The sequence below is a fragment of the Oncorhynchus nerka genome, linkage group LG7 (genome assembly GCF_034236695.1).
Source record: "Oncorhynchus nerka isolate Pitt River linkage group LG7, Oner_Uvic_2.0, whole genome shotgun sequence".
In the NCBI taxonomy this organism is placed as follows: domain Eukaryota; kingdom Metazoa; phylum Chordata; class Actinopteri; order Salmoniformes; family Salmonidae; genus Oncorhynchus; species Oncorhynchus nerka.
The window spans coordinates 81,848,109-81,869,839 of record NC_088402.1 but is presented as its reverse complement, the minus strand read 5'-3'; the positions used below and the strand labels follow the sequence as shown (position 1 = coordinate 81,869,839).

Below are 21,731 nucleotides of genomic sequence, written 5' to 3'. Positions count from 1 at the left end.
CAGTACAAGTTGCCATGGTAAGTCGCTCTGGATAAGAGCGTCTGCTAAATGACTTAAATGTAAATGGTGTGCCAAGTATGAAGTGTCTTTTTGACAAAATAGACATCACTGCCCTCTTGTGTCCACCTAATATAATGCAACACATTTCTGAATACAAAACACTAGTTCAGTGACAATCTTTTAAAACAGATATTTGTGGAAGTAAAATTATTTGACCACAAATATCCATAGCTGATGAAGTTCACCCAGTCAAATCATGTTCTCTTAGAAGTTTAAAAAGTTTTAGAAAAAAAATCTCAGTTTTCAAAAATATTTTATTTGAATGCTGCAATAAAGGGAGAATAAAACAAAAAAAATCCACTGAACATTTCATTTGTACATCAGCATGATTGTATGGCTTCATATACATATTGGCTAACAAACTGCATAGCAATAGGAAGGGAGACATTCCCAGCCAAAGCAAGACGTCGCTAGCCTGGTCTCAGATCACTTTGTGCCGTCTTGCCAACTACATTGCTGTCAATGTCATGCCAATGACAGAGTTGGCAGGACAGCACATACAGGTCTGGGACCCAGGCTAACAACAATAGGTAATTGGTCACCCACCACAACGCGGTCCCTTCCCACTGACTCAGCTAAGCCATGTATTGTATCACAATAATCATTGTCCAAGTGTAGGTATTAAGTAGCCTGGTCCCAAGACATCAAACAGATCTGGAACCAGATTGAATTGTTTGTATCTGGGAATGTTATTGCAGGTCACGCCAGCAGTACACAAGCGTCTAGTTACATGCAAGTTGGTCTTATTCTGAATTGAAAGAGCCCAGGCCATTAACATGGCTCGGGTCATCATGGTCTGAACGTGGGACTGTAAAGGACATGAAGACATAATACAATAAAGGGAGCAGGCAGGAGGAGAGGGATGGAAGCTAGTTGAATATGTAACAGAAATAAACAGGGTGAAATAAACTAACAAAGAAAAGGAAGGAAGGTTTCTTCTTAATCTTCAACTGCTCATGACCATCCGGACGAGTTCTGTGACGGAGAGAGAAAGAGATGAGACAGAAAGAGATGAGACAGATAGGGAGAGAGATGAGACAGATAGGGAGAGAGATGAGACAGATAGGGAGAGAGATGAGACAGATAGGGAGAGAGATGAGACAGATAGGGAGAGAGATGAGACAGATAGGGAGAGAGATGAGACAGATAGGGAGAGAGATGAGACAGATAGGGAGAGAGATGAGACAGATAGGGAGAGAGATGAGACAGATAGGGAGAGAGATGAGACAGATAGGGAGAGAGATGAGACAGAAAGAGATGAGACAGATAGGGAAAGAGATGAGACAGATAGGGAAAGAGATGAGACAGATAGGGAAAGAGATGAGACAGATAGGGAAAGAGATGAGACAGATAGGGAGAGAGATGAGACAGATAGGGAGAGAGATGAGACAGATAGGGAGAGAGATGAGACAGATAGGGAGAGAGATGACAGCCCTCATTTTGACATCAGCACAGACAACTTCCAGGATGGCCGTTTCAGACAATGTGTGGAGCGATCGATAGAGCAGGAGAATTCAATTCTGGATGAGTCGTCAGGCAAGATACAGATCAGGGGGTAGACAGATGGGGCGCTAAAGTACAGGGAGATTGTAGCTACAACTTCATTGTAACTCTGTGGTTAACAGGAGTGACTGGTCTACTATGGGAAACATGGTCCAAATGAGCAAAATTATAAAATTATGTAACTACATAATGTGTAAAGTATGAAATGGGGCTTCCACATAAAAACAAACCAAGGCCTATTTTGGTCCCGCAAAGGTGGTCAAATTACATTAGCATTATCTAGCAAGCTCTGAACACCAAGAAAAACAAACTCTTGCTCAGCATGTACAGTTGAAGTCAGAAGTTTAAATACACTTAAGTTGGAGTCATTAAAACTCATTTTTCAACCACTACACTAATTTCTTGTTAACAAACAAATTAACAAAACAACAAAGTCCAGGTATTGGAGTGGCCATCACAAAGCCCTGACCTCAATCCCATAGAACATTTGTGGGCAGAACTGAAAAAGCGTGTTAGCAAGGAGGCCTACAAACCTAACTCGGTTACACCAGCTCTATCAGGAGGAATGGGCCAAAATTCACCCAACTTATTGTGGGAAGCTTGTGGAAGGTTACCCAAAACGTTTGCCCCAAGTGAAACAATTTAAAGACAATGCTACCAAATACTAATTGAGTGTATGTAAACTTCTTACCCCACTAGGAATGTGAAGAAATAAAAGCTGAAATAAATAAATCATTCTCTCTACTATTATTCTGACATTTCACATTCTTAAAATAAAGTGGTGATACTAACTGACCTAAGACAGGACATTTTTACTAGAATGAAATGTCAGGAATTGTGAAAAACAGAGTTTAAATGTATTTGGCTGAGGTGTATGTAAACTTCTGACTTCAACTGTACAAACTATCCCTCTAAAAGAGGGAATCTCAATTGTATTTCCTTGATTCCAGTTTCCTCAAAACACATTGGAAGAGAAGGTCCAAGGTGAGCGGACACGAGGAATCAAGGACACACTTGAGACCCTCTAGTTCTGTAGACAGAAGGGCCACTCTGGGGCAGAGTCTCAGTCCACCATGAGTCAAAACCTCCAGTTCAGACCACACAACATCGCTCTCACCAGGCTTTCCCACTGCAAGAGCTTTTATATTTGGCAAAAAAACGTGAACAGCTTGATACTACCAAAAGGGACCCTAGATCAGGAGACAAATTCTTACTTTGATTAATAGACAATGGGTGGTACAGTAATGCAAGGACGAGTTGTGACTAACAATTTACACCCAGAGTTGATGTTGGGTTACTGTCTTCTAAGAGCTAGTGCGGTCTATGTTCTAGCGGGTAGTTTAGAAGACTAAGCAGGACAGCCTAGGTAGAGTTATACCCTCTGCAGCCTGACCCGTACCGGCTCTCAGCCTGACATGTGACGAATAAAGGCTGTGGAGAAAGTTACACAGCATGTTACAAACTCTTTGTATTCACATTCTGGTCCGATCACCCAACAAGACATTGTGTTGTATTCTAGTACTAGCACCACCTCAAGTCTTCAGCTGACCGTTTCATCAGTACACAATACCAATATTTCACTACACAACCGTTAATGCAGACATTACAATAGTTGTGCATTTAAGCAGGCTCTAAAACAGCTGTTTGCGTCTTCATTCTGGTACACACTGTAGCCCAGCAAGCTCCCCCTGACAGCTTCTATAGTACTCTACATGACCTATCCACACACAGCAAGGAAACATGCACTGTCATGCAAGGGCAGCGGTCCATAACCAGATGAGCTCCCTGGGTTGCACTTAGGTGTTACTTACTGAAGAGGTGTAGTAGTAGTAGTGGTGGTGTAAGGGTTTAGGGTGGTGGGATCATTACATCACATGAACCTAGTCCAGTTATAGATCATCCTGTTGTCTCCTATCTCCGTCCATCATTCTGTTTTTACTCTTTCCCTCACCTTCATAGTTGATACAGCCATTAGCGTCCTCGTGTCCAGTAAGAAGTGTCTCTACCTCCTCCTCCGTCATCTTCTCCCCTGAAAGACAAAGTTATAAAAAGCAGGGAAAATATACACGACCAAAAGTATGTGGACACCTGCTCGACAAACATCTCATTCCAAAATCATGTGCATTAATGGAGTTGGTCGCCCCTTTGCAGCCTCCACTCTTCTGGGAATGCTTTCCACTAGATGTTGGAACATTGTTGATAGGACTTGCCTCCATTCAGCCACAAGAGCATTAGTCAGGTCGGGCACTGATGTTGGGCGATTAGGCCTGGCTCGCAGTCAGCGTTCCAATTCATCCCAAAGGTGTTCGATGGGGTTGAGGTCTGGGCTCCGTGCTGGCCAGTCAACTAAACTGTTCCCACAAAGTTGGAAGCACAGAATTGTCTAGAATGTCATTGTATGCTGTAGCGGTAAGGGGCCTTGCCCAAACCATGAAAAACAGTCCAAGACCATTACATTCCTCCACCAAACTTCAGTTGGCAACATGCATTGGGGCAGGTAGCGTTTTCCTGGCATCCGCCAAACAAGAATTCCTCTGTCGGACTGCCAGATGGTGAAGATTGATTCATCACTCCGGAGAACCAGTTTCCACTGATCCAGATTCCAATGGCGGCGAGCTTTACACCACTCCAGCCGACGCTTGGCATTGCGCATAGTGATCTTAAGCTTCTATGCGGCTGCTCGTCCATGGAAACCCATTTCATGAAGCTCCCGACGAACAGTTATTGTGCTGACGTTGTTCCAAACTGCCTCTGGAAACTCGGTAGTGAGTGTTGCAACCGAGGACAGAGGATTTTTACGCACCATGTGCTTCAGCAATCAGCAGTCCCGTTCTGTGAGCTTGCGTGGCCTACCACTTCGCGGCTGAGCCGTTGTTGCTCCTAGACGGTTTCGCTTCAAAATAACAGCACTTACAGTTGACCGTGGCAGTTCATGCAGGGCAGAAATTTGAGTTGGAAAGGTGGCATCCTATGACGGTGCCACGTTGAATGTCAACTGAGCTCTTCAGTAAAGCCATTCCACTGTCAATGGCGACTGCATGGCTGTGTGCTCGGTGTTATACACCTGTCAGCAACAGGTATGGCTGAAATAGCCAAATCTACTAATTTGAAGGGGTGTCCACATACTTTTGTATATATAGGGAATATGACATTTAGCAGCCGCTTTTATCCAAAGGGACTTGCAGTCATGAGCGCTTATATTTTTTACGTATGGGTGGTGCAGGGAATCAAACCCACTAGCCTGGCATTGTAAGAGCCATGCTCTGACAACAGAGCTACAGAAGACAATGTGTAGTGGTGTTCAGTTTGAAAATAACCTTTTACCAGAAAATGTCTGGTTCATGTTACATATTTGTGTTGTGATAAACTGAATCGATTCAGGAGGAGTCAACCTTGCAGTATTTTTCAGCAATCATTTTTAGAGTCAACTTCCAAATTAGATTATTTTGATCAGTGATTTAAATCTTGTGGATAAAAACACACATTGTAAAAAGATCTTTCATATCTGAAAGAGTAAAAGAATGTAACTAACCTAGTGTGGTGAGGACGTGCCGTAACTCTGCCCCCATTACAGTTCCGTTGCCCTCCTTATCGAAGACACGCAGTCCCTCAACAAAATCCTCAAAGGAGCCCTGGTCCTTATTCTTAGCGATGGCCTGCAGCATAGGAAGGAACTGCTCAAAGTCGAGCATCTTGTGGTTCATCTCTGAAAAAATGTAAATGGAGGAAATGGATGAATTGATGATATGAATAAACACGGGTATACACCTCACAACCCTTTTAACCCATGAGCCGTCGCTGGACAAAAAGGTGGTCAGTGCACCTGATAAGGCCCTTGCTTGTGAAAATTGGAAGAACCCAAATCCAAACAAGTTCTGGTAGAGACATATAGGGGTCAGTAAAGGTTGGCTGTACAAACTAACTCATGTAGACATCTTAGAGAGCACAACCTAAAAACACTTCCTGTTTCTCATTCTTGTAAAAGCTAATTATATGATTTGAGATTCTCAGGGATGCATCGGTGCAATCAGTAGGACACAATAAAATATAAAAAGTTGTGGTCCCATGTTTCATGAGCTGAAATAAAAATGCCAGAAATGTTCCATATGCACAAAAAGCTTATTGTGCTCAAATTGCTTTACATCCCTGTTAGTGAGCATTTCTCATTTGCCAAGATGATATGCCACACTTGTCAGGTGAATGGATTAAGAAGATGATTAAACAGCATGATCATTATGTAACAGTATAACTTTAGACCGTCCCTTCGCCCATACCCGGGCGCGAACCAGGGACCCTCTGCACACAACAACAGTCACCCTCGAAGCATCGTTACCCATCACTCCACAAAAGCCGCGGCCCTTGCAGAGCAAGGGGAACTACTACTTCAAGGTCTCAGAGCAGGTGACGTCACCGATTGAAACGCCATTTAGCGCGCACCGCTAACTAACCTAGCCGTTTCACATCCGTTACACTTACACCTTGTTCTGGGGACAATAAAAGACTACAGCGGTCTCAAATGTTGAGGGAGTGTGCAATTGGCATGCTGACTGCAAGTGTAACAGATGTGAAATGGCTAGCTAGTTTGCGGGGTGCACACTAATAGCATTTCAATTGGTGACGACACTCGGCTCCGAGACCTTGAAGTAGTCGTTTCCCCTTGCTCCGCAAGGGCTGGGGCTTTTGTGGCGCGATGGGTAATGATGTTTTGTGGGTGTCAGTTGATGTGTGCAGAGGGTCCCTGGTTCGAGCCCAGGTAGGGGCGAAGAGAGGGACGGAAGCTATACGGTTACATTTTTAAAATATATTTTACCTTTATTTAACTAGGCAAGTCAGTCAAGAACAGATTCTTATTTACAATGACGGCCTACCGGGGAACAGATTTTTACCTGGTCAGCTCAGGGATTCGATCCAGCAACATTTCAGTTACTGGCCCAACCTCATAAAGTTATACATATATTAGGTAGGAGCTACCGAATGTCATGTTTGGTGATTCTGGACAAGCGAATGTGAACGAGAGACATTGTGCAAATGAACAAAGTTTTGACACATGCTTGTCTGAAGGAAGAACAGTACTGGCTCTGGAGCAGCATGAGTACATGCTGTGTCTGGGTGGAGTCTGGAGTTGCTAGAGCAACAGGCTTGTCTGCTCTGAGAAGACAGGGGGAGGAGCAGACAGGCCAGAACAGAGGAGAAAAAAATGCAAGAGAATCAAGCTGCAGTGGCAGCTGTATAGATAACTCATCCAAAGGGCTTTGACTTCTCAAACACGGCAGAAAGCTAACACAATATGGTGCCCCGTCACCTTATTAATTCAGCCACTTACTTAGATAACAAGTTAGTTAGTTAACACAACCCCTAGGTTTAACGCAGAATTCTTCCTTTTTCAAGCAGAAAAAGACGCATAGAAATATCTTGCTGTGTTTTGAAAACAGATATTAAAATGCTTATTAAAATTTGTTTGGCATCAAACAAATTTTGTGCTTCAGTTGCACTTCTTCACTCGATGAGAATTTACCAAAGGGCATTCTACTTCTGTGTAGCCAGTCTACTTTTCTCCAATAAAATGCAAGATGAACTTTAAGCAAAAACAATAAGAAATGTAGTTGTAGTTTAAGGTAAACATTAGAAATATGATGGCAATGCATAGTTTTTGCAAAACAAATACCTTGCTTTTTCATTGTAAGCTCATTTACGTGTGTGGCTGCTAGCCGAATAGAACTACACTTTGTCATCCGATGACAATGAAGCCATTTTCTGCCAAATGTGTTGCAGTAATGTATCTTCTGTGAAGGAAAACTATAGTTACACGTCCCTGATCACTCTATTGAAGCCAAAAAACACACTTGACTTTCAAGATAAAAGCGACCCGTGTCAATACACAACTGGACTCAACCTGCTACCTGCTTCTCCCGTTGTGCTATTTACTAACAAACGCGTGACTGGCTCAACTGTTCTGGGGAACTACAGTAAGCTTCATAATGTCAAATAATGTGACTGGCTCAACTGTTCTGGGGAACTACAGTAAGCTTCATAATGTCAAATAATGTGACTGGCTCAACTGTTCTGGGGAACTACAGTAAGCTTCATAATGTCAAATAATGTGACTGGCTCAACTGTTCTGGGGAACTACAGTAAGCTTCATAATGTCAAATAATGTGACTGGCTCAACTGTTCTGGGGAACTACAGTAAGCTTCATAATGTGATGGGGGAAATGGAGAACGCAATCTGCTTCATCTCCAAACTGCAGGTATTTACTTAAAAAGTAGCTACAAAGAGTTAAATGTTCTGAAAAACATCAAATAAATTGTTTCAACAGTACACCTCCCAAGCCTAATTGTATCTCACCTTCAGCCTTGGGGTTTCCCAGGACCTTGAGGACCTCAGAGTTGACAGGATTCTGTCCCAACGCCCTCATGACATCACCACACTGACTGTAGCTGATCTTTCCATCACCGGTTCTGTCGAAGAGGAGGAAGGCCTCCTTAAACTCTGGAGGAGGGAGAGAAAAGGACAGGTGAGTGTCTGTCTGTATGACCATCCCTTTTCCTCAATGCCTCACCTCCCTCTCAAAGCTCATTGGAGGAAGGCCAATGGAGGGTCATTGGATCATCTCTAATGAGAGAGGTGAGGATTAGAGGGGAAAAGAAATTAGTGAGTGTATAAAAGATGTTAAAATGGGTAAGAGGGGGAAAAAACAGCAAACATGTTGGAAACTGATAAAGTAGGAGATAGATTGAAATGGTACAAAAGAAAATCTGTCCTAGAGCCCAACAACTGATAATGTGCATCCCTTCATAGTTTTAGCTAAAATAACTGGTTAGCTAGCACACACACACACACCTTTGTTCACCAGGTATGTCACTTTACATTAATGTAAATGTGTCTACCCAGGATAATTGGGTCCATTGTTAAGGTTAATTGAGTTCAGGGACATAGATTGGTTGGGGGGGGGGGGGGGGGGGGCAACCTCAGATGCCATTCTATTAAAAAGTATATATATATACACACACTTTAATATATCCTACTTCCCAAATGAACTGAATTTAAATGGAATATCCCTTCAGGACAGGTCTATGGAATATCCCTTCAGGACAGGTCTATGGAATATCCCTTCAGGACAGGTCTATGGAATATCCCTTCAGGACAGGTCTATGGAATATCCCTTCAGGACAGGTCTATGGAATATCCCTTCAGGACAGGTCTATGGAATATCCCTTCAGGACAGGTCTATGGAATATCCCTTCAGGACAGGTCTATGGAATATCCCTTCAGGACAGGTCTATGGAATATCCCTTCAGGACAGGTCTATGGAATATCCCTTCAGGACAGGTCTATGGAATATCCCTTCAGGACAGGTCTATGGAATATCCCTTCAGGACAGGTCTATGGAATATCCCTTCAGGACAGGTCTATGGAATATCCCTTCAGGACAGGTCTATGGAATATCCCTTCAGGACAGGTCTATGGAATATCCCTTCAGGACCCTAGGAGGCAGACAACACTGGTATGTTGTGGAACTTTCTCCTGTTCTCAGGAATGTGCCAGCCTCTTCACTCCTGGCCCGCTGAGTTCCATTTCCCAACACCATATAAAAGGTAGTGGAGGAGAGTGGGAGGGAGAGCTGTATTATGCCAACAATTATTAAACAAGCCAGGGAGGAGAGAGAAGACCAATCTACTAGTCTGTTTCTAACTCCACAAAAGGAAAGGTAACAGTCTAGGGGACAAGCTAGTTTAGATAGCATGGAAATATTTGTGGTACAACTGGGAATGCATGCAGTTTGATGCAAACGCACTACTAACTAGTATACGGTATGCAAAAGGTGGATTCTCTGTCTATAGATATGCACCTACACGAGGAGCCGATTACTACCTCACATACTAGACCTGAGCTTACTAACACGGATAGAAAGTCTGTTTATAGCCATTTTATTCCCAACTATTGACTGGGGGAAAAAACAAACAGGAAATAGACATGACACAACAGCCTAAACTCACCGAGTGTCTTGAAATATAGCAGTGACACTGTAATTGTAGGCTAACATCCATGGTGTTCCTACCGCAACTGTATCAGACCAACAACATGCCTTTCAACACTGTTAGATTAAGGTCCCAGATTTAAGGGCCAAATGTTACGGTCCTTCACCAATGACTCACCGTGTATTTGATCCAGGTTAAACTCAATCTGGAAAGAACAATCAGTTGCATATGGAGTTTGAGAAAACACAGAGGACAGAAAGGAAATAGTGGTAACTTTGCTACAATAGAGGAATGACAGACAAGGCATAAAGCAGATGAGTCAGACGAGCAAGAAAGAAAAATTAAAGTGGCATCTGTCTGAGTTGAGGATGGCAGCATGCAAGAGTTGTTATAGTTAAAGTTTTGGGAAAGTAACTAGCTAGCGTAGTTAGCTAGCTAATCTAGCGAACTAGTTTGTAACTCACCCATGATTTGATCTTCTGAGAAGTCAGACTGTTCAAAGAAAGATTAAGTTAGCTATGATGTTGCTCAACCCTGTGGGCAAGGACCAGTGGTTGCTAGTTAGCCCAGCTAACTAAAGTTAGCTAACTTGACAGACAACGTTCTATCACACCCTTACCTAGTTAGGAACTAGCTACTAGTCAGTAAGAGAAAGACTAACATCTGTGGGACAGTTGGAGACAGGGGTAATTACAGTTACTGGTATAATCAACGAGCTAGGGTTACTACTATACAGTAATGGCAAGTAGCCAACCTTGGCTAGCTACGATAACGCTAACTTGCTGGTTCTGCTCAATCAAACTGGCTAGATAGCAAATAAAGTTAACAACTTGTTATCTAGTTCGACAAAACAATTCCGAAATAAGAATACCATTTCAAGTAGCTAGCTAGATAGCTAACTATTTAATCAAGGTTATTGAAGAACCCACCATATCTGTAGATGTTCGAGTGTGTCGAAGATGTCGGGAGGTGGAGGAATGTGACAGGTCGGAGGGGAGTGAAATATCAACTAATGCCGCGTTCAAAACCATTGGGAACTCAGGAACTCGAAGATCTCTGACTTCCGACATCAGTGCATTCAAGACAACTGGGAACTCGGAAACAAACGATCTTCGACTTAGTTTGAAACGGTAATTCAACTCGGAATTCCTCTTTCTAGCACTCCCACTTTCCGTCCTGAAGAGCACTGACGTATTGATTTGACCTCTTATTTATCCGAGTTCCCAGTCACGAAAGCACCATAGCACAGCCCCAGCAGTGTTAATTTCGCGTCATAGCTCTGTGCTGCATCTGCACTGTGCGCATAACCTTGGACAGTGCAGCGTTGGAGTGGCCTGTCCATGGTAACACTGTTAGAAACGGTTATAGGTCTAGGTACACTACTGTTGTGTTACATTTTGGTCTGTGACAAAAATGGTGTTGGATTCCTTAGGTCCATCGATTAGCTCATTGAGCTGCATACCTAGTCAGCCAGGTATGTGGGCCACAACCTGTCTAATTCCCCCGATCAATGAGGACGTAGTGCCTTGGGGTGTATCTGTATAGGTCTAGGGGTTTGTTGACCCTTTTATAAACTCTAGCAACACAGATACATGCTGCAGAGCACTAATTCCAATGATTGACTTGGGCAGAATCTCACCGGAGCTCAGTACCAAAACCTCACATTTTCTGCTGCTTGAACTCCTGTTCCTATAATTGAAAATTGTCTCAAAAGTAGTGGAGCTCCTGCACCTTAATATAAACAGCACCGGCACCCAAAATTAGCACTGGCACCTGTTTCAGTCCAAGTCAAGCACTGACTAATTCTATTGCAAAGTAAGTAGCATTGATGAGAGCGAAGCTATGCACGTTTCACAACAGAGTGACAGTGCTAATGTGGGTGACTGAATATAGCCCTACCAAGTGTGATTGTCTCTGTGATTTTACATTTATAACCAACCCTTCTTATAATCTTCTTCTCAGGATGTACAGTACCAGTCAAAAGTTTGGACACAACTACTAATTCCAGAGTTTTTCTTTATTTAAAAAAATGTTCTCCAGTGTAGAATAATAGTGAAGACATCAAACTATGAAACAACACATATGGAATCATGTAGTAACCAAAAAAAGTGTTAAACAAATCAAAATATATTTTTTATGTGAGATTCTTAAAAGTAGTCACCCTTTGCCTTATTGACAGCTTTGCACACTCTTGGCATTCTCTCAACCAGCTTCATGAGGTAGTCACCTGGAATGCATTTCAATTAACAGATGTGCCTTGTTAAAAGTTGATTTGTGGAATTTCTATCCCTCTTTATGCATTTGAGCTAATCAGTTGTGTTGTGATGTGGTAGGGATAGTATAGAGAAGATAGCACTATTTGGTAAAAGACCAAGTCCAAATTACGGCAAGAACAGCTCAAATAAGCAAAGAGAAACAACAGTCAATCATTACTTTAAGACATGAATGTCAGTCAATCCGGAACAATTAAAGAACTTTGAAAGTTTCTTCAAGTGCAGTTGCAACAACCATCAAGCACTATGATGAAACTGACTCTCATGAGGACCGCCATAGGAAAGGAAGACCCAGAGTTACCTCTGCTGCAAAGGATAAGTTAATTAGAGTTAACTGCACCTCAGATTGCAGTCCAAATAAATGCTTCACCGAGTTCAAGTAGCAGACACACCTCAACATCAACTGTTCAGAGGAGACTTCATGAATCAGGACTTCATGGTCAAATTTTGCTGCAAAGAAACCACTACTAAAGGACACCAATAAGAAGAAGAGACTTGCTTGGGCCAAGAAACACAAACAATGGACATTAGACCGGTGGAAATCTGTCCTTTGGTCTGATGAGTCCAAATTTGATATTTTTGGTTCCAACCGCCGTGTCTTTGTGAGACGCAGAGTAGGTGAACGGATGATCTCCGCATGTATGGTTCCCGCCGTGAAGCATGGAGGAGGAGGTGTGATGGTGTGGCCGTGCTTTGCTGGTGACACTGACTGTGATTTATTTAGAATTCAAGGCACACTTAACCAGCATGGCTACGATAGCATTCTGCACGAATACACCATCCCATCTGGTTTGCTCTCAGTGGGACTATCATTTGTTTTTCATCAGGACAATGACCCAAAAAACACCTCCAGGGTGTGTAAGGGCAATTTGACCAAGAAGGAGAGTGGTGGAGTGCTGCATCAGATGACCTGGCCTCCACAATCACCTGACCTCAACCCAATTGAGATGGTTTTGGATGAGTTGGACCGCAGAGTGAAGGAAAAGCAGCCAATAAGTGCTCAGCATATGTGGGAACTCCTTCAAGACAGTTGGAATAGCATTCCAGGTGCAACTATTTGAGAGAATGCCAAGAGTGTGCAAAGCTGTCATCAAGGCAAAGGGAGGCTACTTAGAAGAATCTCAAATCTAAAATACATTTAGATTTGTTGAACACTTTTTTTGCATACTACATGATTCCATATGTGTTATATCATAGTTTTCATGTCTTCGCAAATATTCTACAATGTAGAAAAATAGTAACAAATAAAGAAAAACCCTTGAATTAGTAGGTGTGTCCAAATTCTTGACTGGTACTGTACATATGAAAATGCGGAAGGGTCAAGGTTATATCTCTCCTGGAGAGAACTGAGCGCATTCCCTCCCAGAGGAGGTCAGACAGTCACAGACAGCTTCTATAGCACTGCTCTAGTTTTCAACTCATCTTTATCCCACAATGATACTGGTAGTTTGGTTCCTATTAGTCTCTGATTAAACAATTGGAAGAGGATTTGAAAGAGGATTTGTGTCATCTGTTTTGTAAGCACATCATGATATTGAGAAACATAATTTGCGATGCTTTGTAGCTTTAACATTTCCTATGACAAAACAATAGTAATAAATTAAACATTTTCAAAATGGATTGATTGTTTGCATCTCAAGGTATAGACTATCCCTCTGCCTACATTTCAGTCTATTATAAGATGGAACATTGGGCGATTTTTAGTACGTCCTATTATAGCCATATTAGTCATCATTGTATTTTTAAGCCTGCGTCCCACATTAGCCCTGACAATGCTGTGCACATACACACACACGCACGCACGTACGCACGCACGCACGCACGCACGCACGCACGCACGCACGCACGCACGCACGCACGCACGCACACACACACACACACACACACACACACACACACACACACACACACACACACACACACAGAGTGCTGTGGCACTCACCTCCATGGTGCTGGGGTCAAATGGAGAGTCAGAGGGTCGCAGCATCCTGGGTCTCTGCTCTGGAGCTGACCTTGGCTGAGGAAGGTTAGCTGAGGGCAGGCAGGGGAAAGGAGGCCCCAGTCTGGGCTGCTGGGCCACAGGCGATGGAGACTTCTTAATGGACGGTTCTCTTTTAGGGGCCATTGCTGGAGTCCGGAACAGTGCTCATCTATCTTCCTCTCTCTATTTCTTACTCTGGTGGTAACTAATGTGGATGCTGAGAAGAGTGGATGCACAGAGAGAGAGAGAGAGAGAGAGAAAGAGAGGGAGAGAGAGAGAGAGAGAGAGAGAGAGATCAATAGAGATAGGGAGACAGTCGAGAGAGATGGAGACAGAGAGAGAAAGAGAGCTATAGAGAGAGAGAGCAAGAGTGAGAGAGAAAGAGAGAGCGATGGAAAGAGAGGAATATGGAGAGATCCTGGTTGTATTGAAGAGAAGAACATGTGAGTGAGGCTGAGGCTGAGGCGTAGGAGTGGAGATGAGAGGGAGAGTAGAATGAGGAGGGGGGTGCAGCTAGAGAGAGAAAGCCGAGCTGTATGACTCCAGGCACATGCTTTAATATGGGTTAAAAAGACATGTGTGGGGGAGTCAGTGAGTATGCTTGTTTGTATAAGTGAGCTCAGTATTCAAGTTTATTATACACGTTATTATACACATAAGTGGCACATGTTTTATCACCAATACACCTGCCACTAATTCTATTTTTAAGGGATTTGTGTGTTGTGTGTGTATGTGTCTATTTGCGTATAAAATAAGACTTGAAACAGCCAGAAAGCTAATAACAGAATGTTCTTTTTTGTAATCTTGAACAATATATGTTCTATTTCATAGCCAGGTTTTTTCCCCCTCGTGCTTCCTTCCTGTCGTTCCTGTAGTGATTCTAAAATGTGACACCGATGCCATGCGAAGAAACGGAGTTCTTTCTCTCTCTGTCTCCCTGTGTGTTTCTCTTTCTCTGTTTCTGTGTGTGTGTGTCTCTCTCGCTCTCTCTCTTTCTCTCTCTCCAGTACAGTATTCTATGGAAAGGGCATTGTGTGAAATCGACCATAGATTTGTGCACGATTGAGATACTCTCAAAAACTCTGTGCTCAGTGGAAGTGCAAGTTCACCCCTGTGTCGATGATTCATCCTGAAACTGGCTGTGTATTATTCCATAGGATAAGCAGATCATTTATCAAACATGAATATGGTACTAATCAATAATTTTGGGTTCAGCAAGGTGTTCAGGCCACCAAATAATGTAATATAAATTGAACATTTAACTTTCGATGTGACTCTTATTTAATGTATTTTGACAAAAAGTATTTACAGGATTCTGATATAAGTTCATTTACAAAAAATGTATTTTATATGGCATGTGGAAGTAGCTTCTATGGCAGATGAAGTTGACTGCAATCCTGTCGATTGTGAGGATATGTAATGGCTCTTTATCTGCTTCTTCATTTGACCCATTGCACACAATGCAGTTACCTGCACATACCACTAGATGTCAGTGGTATGTCACTAGATTGCTCAAGCAGCAATCATGGACCCTGTTAAATAGGAGAGAAGAATTAGGTATTTAGATGAATGCATAGATCATATATCATTAGTTTACAGTTATGGCTAATGTAACCTTAATCGGGGCTTAAACCTTCCAGTAATTAAACAAATCCATAAAGTGTGATGATGACATTGTGATCTGTTGCACAGAAGTGAGCTTATCTCTTTTTTTTTAACCTTTATTTTACTAGGCAAGTCAGTTAAGAACAAATTCTTATTTTCAATGACAGCCTAGGAACAGTGGGTTAACTGCCTGTTCAAGGGCAGAATGACAGATTTTGTACCTTGTCAGCTCGGGGATTTGAACTTGCAACCTTTCGGTTACTAGTCCAACGCTCTAACCACTAGGCTACCCTGCCACCCCATCTCTGAGAGCTCACATCAATTTCACTGTAAATCAAATCAAATTGTATTTGTCACAACAGGTAGACCTTACAGTGAAATGCTTACTTACTATACCTTAACCAACAATGCTTTAAGAAGTTTTAAGAAAAAAACATACAAATAAGTGTTAAGTAAAACATAGATAAGTAAAAAATTTAAAATAGAAAATAAAAGTAACAAATAATTAAACAGCAGCCGTAAAATAATAAGCGAGGCTATATACAGGGGTACCGGTACAGAGTCAATGATACCCGGGGAGAGGCTATATACAGGGGGTACCGGTACAGAGTCAATGTAACCCAGGAAGAGGCTATATACAGGGGGTACCGGTACAGAGTCAATGATACCCGGGGAGAGGCTATATACAGGGGGTACCGGTACAGAGTCAATGTAACCCAGGAAGAGGCTATATACAGGGGGTACCAGTACAGAGTCAATGATACCCGGGGAGAGGCTATATACAGGGGGTACCGGTACAGAGTCAATGTAACCCAGGAAGAGGCTATATACAGGGGGTACCGGTACAGAGTCAATGTAACCCAGGAAGAGGCTATATACAGGGGGTACCGGTACAGAGTCAATGTAACCCAGGAAGAGGCTATATACAGGGGGTACCGGTACAGAGTCAATGTAACCCAGGAAGAGGCTATATAAAGGGGGTACCAGTACAGAGTCAATGATACCCGGGGAGAGGCTATATACAGGGGGTACCGGTACAGAGTCAATGTAACCCAGGAAGAGGCTATATACAGGGGGTACCGGTACAGAGTCAATGTAACCCAGGAAGAGGCTATATACAGGGGGTACCGGTACAGAGTCAATGTAACCCAGGAAGAGGCTATATACAGGGGGTACCGGTACAGAGTCAATGATACCCGGGGAGAGGCTATATACAGGGGGTACCGGTACAGAGTCAATGTAACCCAGGAAGAGGCTATATACAGGGGGTACCGGTACAGAGTCAATGTAACCCAGGAAGAGGCTATATACAGGGGGTACCGGTACAGAGTCAATGTAACCCAGGAAGAGGCTATATACAGGGGGTACCGGTACAGAGTCAATGTAACCCAGGAAGAGGCTATATACAGGGGGTACCGGTACAGAGTCAATGATACCCGGGGAGAGGCTATATACAGGGGGTACCGGTACAGAGTCAATGTAACCCAGGAAGAGGCTATATACAGGGGGTACTGGTACAGAGTCAATGATACCCGGGAGAGGCTATATACAGGGGTACCGGTACAGAGTCAATGTAACCCAGGAAGAGGCTATATACAGGGGTACCGGTACAGAGTCAATGTAACCCAGGAAGAGGCTATATACAGGGGGTACCGGTACAGAGTCAATGATACCCGGGGAGAGGCTATATACAGGGGGTACCGGTACAGAGTCAATGTAACCCAGGAAGAGGCTATATACAGGGGGTACCGGTACAGAGTCAATGATACCCGGGGAGAGGCTATATACAGGGGGTACCGGTACAGAGTCAATGTAACCCAGGAAGAGGCTATATACAGGGGGTACCGGTACAGAGTCAATGATACCCGGGGAGAGGCTATATACAGGGGGTACCGGTACAGAGTCAATGTAACCCAGGAAGAGGCTATATACAGGGGGTACCGGTACAGAGTCAATGTAACCCAGGAAGAGGCTATATACAGGGGGTACCGGTACAGAGTCAATGTAACCCGGGGAGAGGCTATATACAGGGGGTACCGGTACAGAGTCAATGTAACCCGGGGAGAGGTTCAAGGAAACTATTTATCATTTAGCTATATTCAGAATAGAACATAGAAGCATAAATCCTCACAAAATGTGACATTGCAGTGAATGACATTTTCAAATAATATGAACAGTATGAATAATATGAACAATATGAATAATATGAACAGCCAAGCACCTTCCACAATTATATGATCTCTAGTCTATTTAACAGTGTTAAAAATGGCCACTATTGGCTTCTTCTGTAGTTCTAAATTTACCACTATTGGCTTCTTCTGTAGTTCTAAATGTACCACTATTGGCTTCTTCTGTAGTTCTAAATTTACCACTATTGGCTTCTTCTGTAGTTCTAAATGTACCACTATTGGGGTTTCCGCTCTAATTGACGAGGCTCTGCTAAACTAACTAGTGTTCTCCTGTATGTAAACAGTGTTGTGAAAGTAGCAGATGGACAGACGGACAGATGTTATCAACAGAACGTTTATAACCTGAGCTGAACTCCCAAAATAGACCCCATCTGTTGCTCCTGTGCCCCATCCCTCCCTCTGCCCTCCCCTCCCTTTCCTATTCTCCTCCTCCTTCACTCTCTCAATCACTCCCACCAATTTCAATTTCAGTTTCAGGGCTTTATTGGCATGGGAAACATATATCAACATTGTCAAAGCAGGTGAAGTAGATAATAAAAAGTGAAATAAACAGTAAAAATGAACAGTAAACATTACACTCACAAAAGTTTAAAAGGAATAAATAAATTTCAAATGTCATATTATTTGCAAATAGTTAAAGTACAAAAGGGAAAATAAATAAACATAAATATGGGTTGTATTTAAAATGCTAATTGTTCTTCACTGGTTGTCCTTTTCTTGTGGCAACAGGTCTTCAAATCTTGCTGTTGTGATGCACTCTGTGGTATTTCACCAAATAGTTGATCAAAATTGGGTTTGTTTTCAAATTCTTTGTGGATCTGTGTAATCTGAGGGAAATATGTGTCTCTAATATGGTCATACATTTGGCAGGAGGTTGGGAAGTGCAGCTCAATTGCCACCTCATTTTGTGGGCAGTGTGCACATAACCTGTCTTCTCTTGAGAGCCACGTCTGCCTACAGCGGCCTTTCTCAATAGCAAGGCTATGCTCACTGAGTCTGTACATAGTCAAAGCTTTCCTTAAGTTTGGGTCAGTAACAGTGGTCAGGTGTACTCTCTGTGTAGGGCCAAATAGCATTCTAGTTTGCTTGGTAAAGTCTTTCCAATGTGTCAAGTATTTATCTTTTAGTTTTTTTCATGACTTGGTTGGGTCTAATTGTGTTGTTGTACTGGGGCTTTGTGGGGTCTGTTTGTGTTTGTGAACAGAGCCCCAGGACCAGCTTGCTTAGGGGACTCTAGGTTCATCTCTCTGTAGGTGATGGCTTTGTTTTGGAAGGTTTGGGAATCGCTTCATTTTAGGTGATTGTAGAATTTAACAGCTCTTTTCTGGATTTTGATCAGTAGCGGGTATCGGCGTGCATTAATTGGTGTTTTACGTTGTACGCACGTGGCCAAAGGTTTTGAGAATGACACAAATATTCATTTTCACAAAGTCCGCTGCCTCAGTTTGTATGATGGCAATTTGCATATACTCCAGAATGTTATGAAGAGTGATCAGATTAATTGCAATTAATTGCAGTCCCTCTTTGCCATGTCAATGAACTGAATTCCCCCCAAAATATTCTACTGCATTTCAGCCCTGCCACAAAAGGACCAGCTGACATCATGTCAGTGATTCTCTCGTTAACACAGGTGTGAGTGTTGACGAGGACAAGGCTGGAGATCGCTCTGTCATGCTGATTGAGTTTGAATAACAGACTAGAAGCTTCAAAAGGAGGGTGGTGCTTGGAATCATTGTTCTTCCTCTGTCAACCATGGTTACCTTCAAGGCAACATGTGCCGTCATCATTGCTTTGCACCAAAAGGGCTTCACAGGCAAGGATATTGCTGCCAGTAAGATTGCACCTAAATCAACCATTTATTGGATCATCAAGAACTTCAAGGAGAGCGGTTCAGGGCGCCCAAGAAAGACCAGCAAGTGCCAGGACTGTCTCCAAAAGTTGATTCAGCTGCGGGATCGGGGCACCACCAGTACAGAGCTTGCTTAGGAATGGCAGCAGGCAGGTGTGAGTGCATCTGCACGCACAGTGAGGCGAAGACTTGGAGGATGGCCTGGTGTCAAGAAGGGCAGCAAAGAAGCCACTTCTCTCCAGGAAAAACATCAGGGACAGACTGATGTTCTGCAAAAGGTACAGGGATTGGACTGCTGAGGACTGGGGTAAAGTCATTTTCTCTGATGAATCCTCTTTTCGATTTTTTGGGGCATCCAGAAAAATCTTGGCCGGAGAAGACAAGGTGAGCGCTACCATCAGTCCTGTGTCATGCCAACAGTAAAGCATCCTGAGACCATTCATGTATGGGGTTGCTTCTCAGCCAAGGGAGTGGGCTGACTCACAATTTTGCCTAAGAACACAGCCATGAATAAAGAATGGTACCAACACATCCTCTGAGAGCAACTTCTCCCAACCATCCAGCAACAGTTTGGTGACGAACAATGCCTTTTCCAGCATGATGGAGCACCTTGCCATAAGGTAAAAGTGATAAGTGGCGCGGGGAACAAAACATCAATATTTTGGGTCGATAGCCAGTAAATTCCCCAGACGTTAATCCCATTGAGAACTTGTTGTCAATCCTCAAGAGGCGGGTGGACAAACAAAAACCCACACATTCTGACAAACTCCTAGCATTGATTATGCAAGAATGGGTTACCATCAGTCAGGATGTGGCCCAGAAGTTAATTGACAGCATGCCAGGGCGGATTGTAGAGGTCTTGAAAAAGAAGGGTCAACACTGCAAATATTGACTCTTTGCATCAATTTCATGTAATTGTCAATAAAAGCCTTTGACACTTATGAAATGCTTGTAATTATACTTCAGTATTCCATAGTAACATCTGACAAAAATATCTAAAGTCACTGAAGCAGCAAACTTTGTGTAAATTGATATTTGTGTCATTCTCAAAACTTTTGGCCACGACTGTACAAAGAGGACATTTTAGGATAAAAAAAAGAGGATAAAGTAATCCTTCTGGATAAAGTAATCCTTCTCACCCCCCCTTAAAAGATTTAGATGCACTATTGTAAAGTGGCTGTTCCACTGGATGTCTTAAGGTGAACGCACCAATTTGTAAGTCGCTCTGGATAAGAGCGTCTGCTAAATGACTTAAATGTAATGTAAATGTATTTTTGCAGAATTCTGCATGCAGTCTCAATTTGGTGTTTGCCCCATTTTGTACATTCTTAGTTGGTGAGCGAACCCTAGATCTCACAACCACAAATGGCAATGGGTTTTATAAAACTGACTTTATATAACGGTCTATTTCGAGTCAGATCCTAATTGGTATGTCAAATTTTATGTTCTGTTTTAATGGCATAGAAGGCCCTTCTTGCCTTGTCTCTCAGATCGTTCACAGCTTTGCGGAAGTTACCTTTCGGGCTGATGTTTAGGCCGAGGTATGTATAGTTTTTTGTGTGCTCTAGCTAGTGTATTAGCTTTACCCATACTTCCCTCTTTGCTTTAGAGGGAATGGTGATCACCTTCCCCCTTACAAAGGCTTTTGAGGGTCCCATACCATACCCAATGTTTCAGTAGAGACCATCTTCTCTTTAGAATTTCTTTTGAAAGTCTCAAATTCATCATCCTGTTATAATAACATGTTAAAACGCCAGTTTTTTCTTCTGACTGTTTCTCTCTGTAATTTAATTTGTAATTACGGCATGATCAGTTAGAGCGGTTATTCCCAGACTGGTGTTCCCCCAGGGGTACGTGCAATGCCGTTGGGGGTACGGCAAATAAAAATGTGAATCACATCTTCAAACAGTCCATTTAGATTTTTCCGACAGAGCTATACATCTGGGTGATGTTTTTTTCTAGCCTGAGTAGTCTTGTTTCAATGCCAAAATGATTTGAGTGAGAATTAAGACAACTTTCGAGTAGTAAGACATGTATAAAAGCAACAGATACCATTAATAAGAAGTGGCTAGGTGCGTCTTATATGGTGAGTTACTGAGTGGCTAGGACAGGCAAGTCCCATACTATTGTGGAGGACTTAATTATTCCTGCTGCCGTGCATATGGCTGGGACAATGCTGGGGGAAAAGGCCAACAAAACTATACAGACAATGCCTTCATCAAACAACACTGTTTCATGACACATCAGTAACATGGCAGGAGATGTTTTGAAACAATGACTGATTTGCATAC

The 21,731-nt window shown here is 42.8% G+C and overlaps 1 protein-coding gene across 3 annotated transcripts; it reads right to left on the bottom strand.

Annotated features, from left to right (window-relative positions):
* Nucleotides 1-296: 296 nt before the first annotated feature.
* On the bottom strand, nt 297-13,941 carry LOC115132503 (myosin light polypeptide 6-like). 3 transcript variants are annotated; one of them, XM_065020869.1, is made up of 6 exons: nt 13,759-13,941; nt 10,008-10,035; nt 7,910-8,053; nt 5,096-5,269; nt 3,515-3,592; nt 297-1,035 (listed from the first exon to the last, which is right to left on the bottom strand). In XM_065020869.1, the coding sequence occupies exons 1-6, from the start codon at nt 13,939-13,941 to the stop codon at nt 1,007-1,009; spliced, it is 636 nt and encodes a 211-aa protein (XP_064876941.1). In that variant the 3' UTR covers nt 297-1,006. The 3 variants fall into 3 exon arrangements, with proteins under 3 accessions (XP_064876941.1, XP_064876942.1, XP_029521064.2); XM_065020870.1 differs by lacking the exon at nt 10,008-10,035 and adding an exon at nt 9,721-9,748; XM_029665204.2 differs by lacking the exon at nt 13,759-13,941 and adding an exon at nt 10,473-10,628.
* Nucleotides 13,942-21,731: the final 7,790 nt, after the last annotated feature.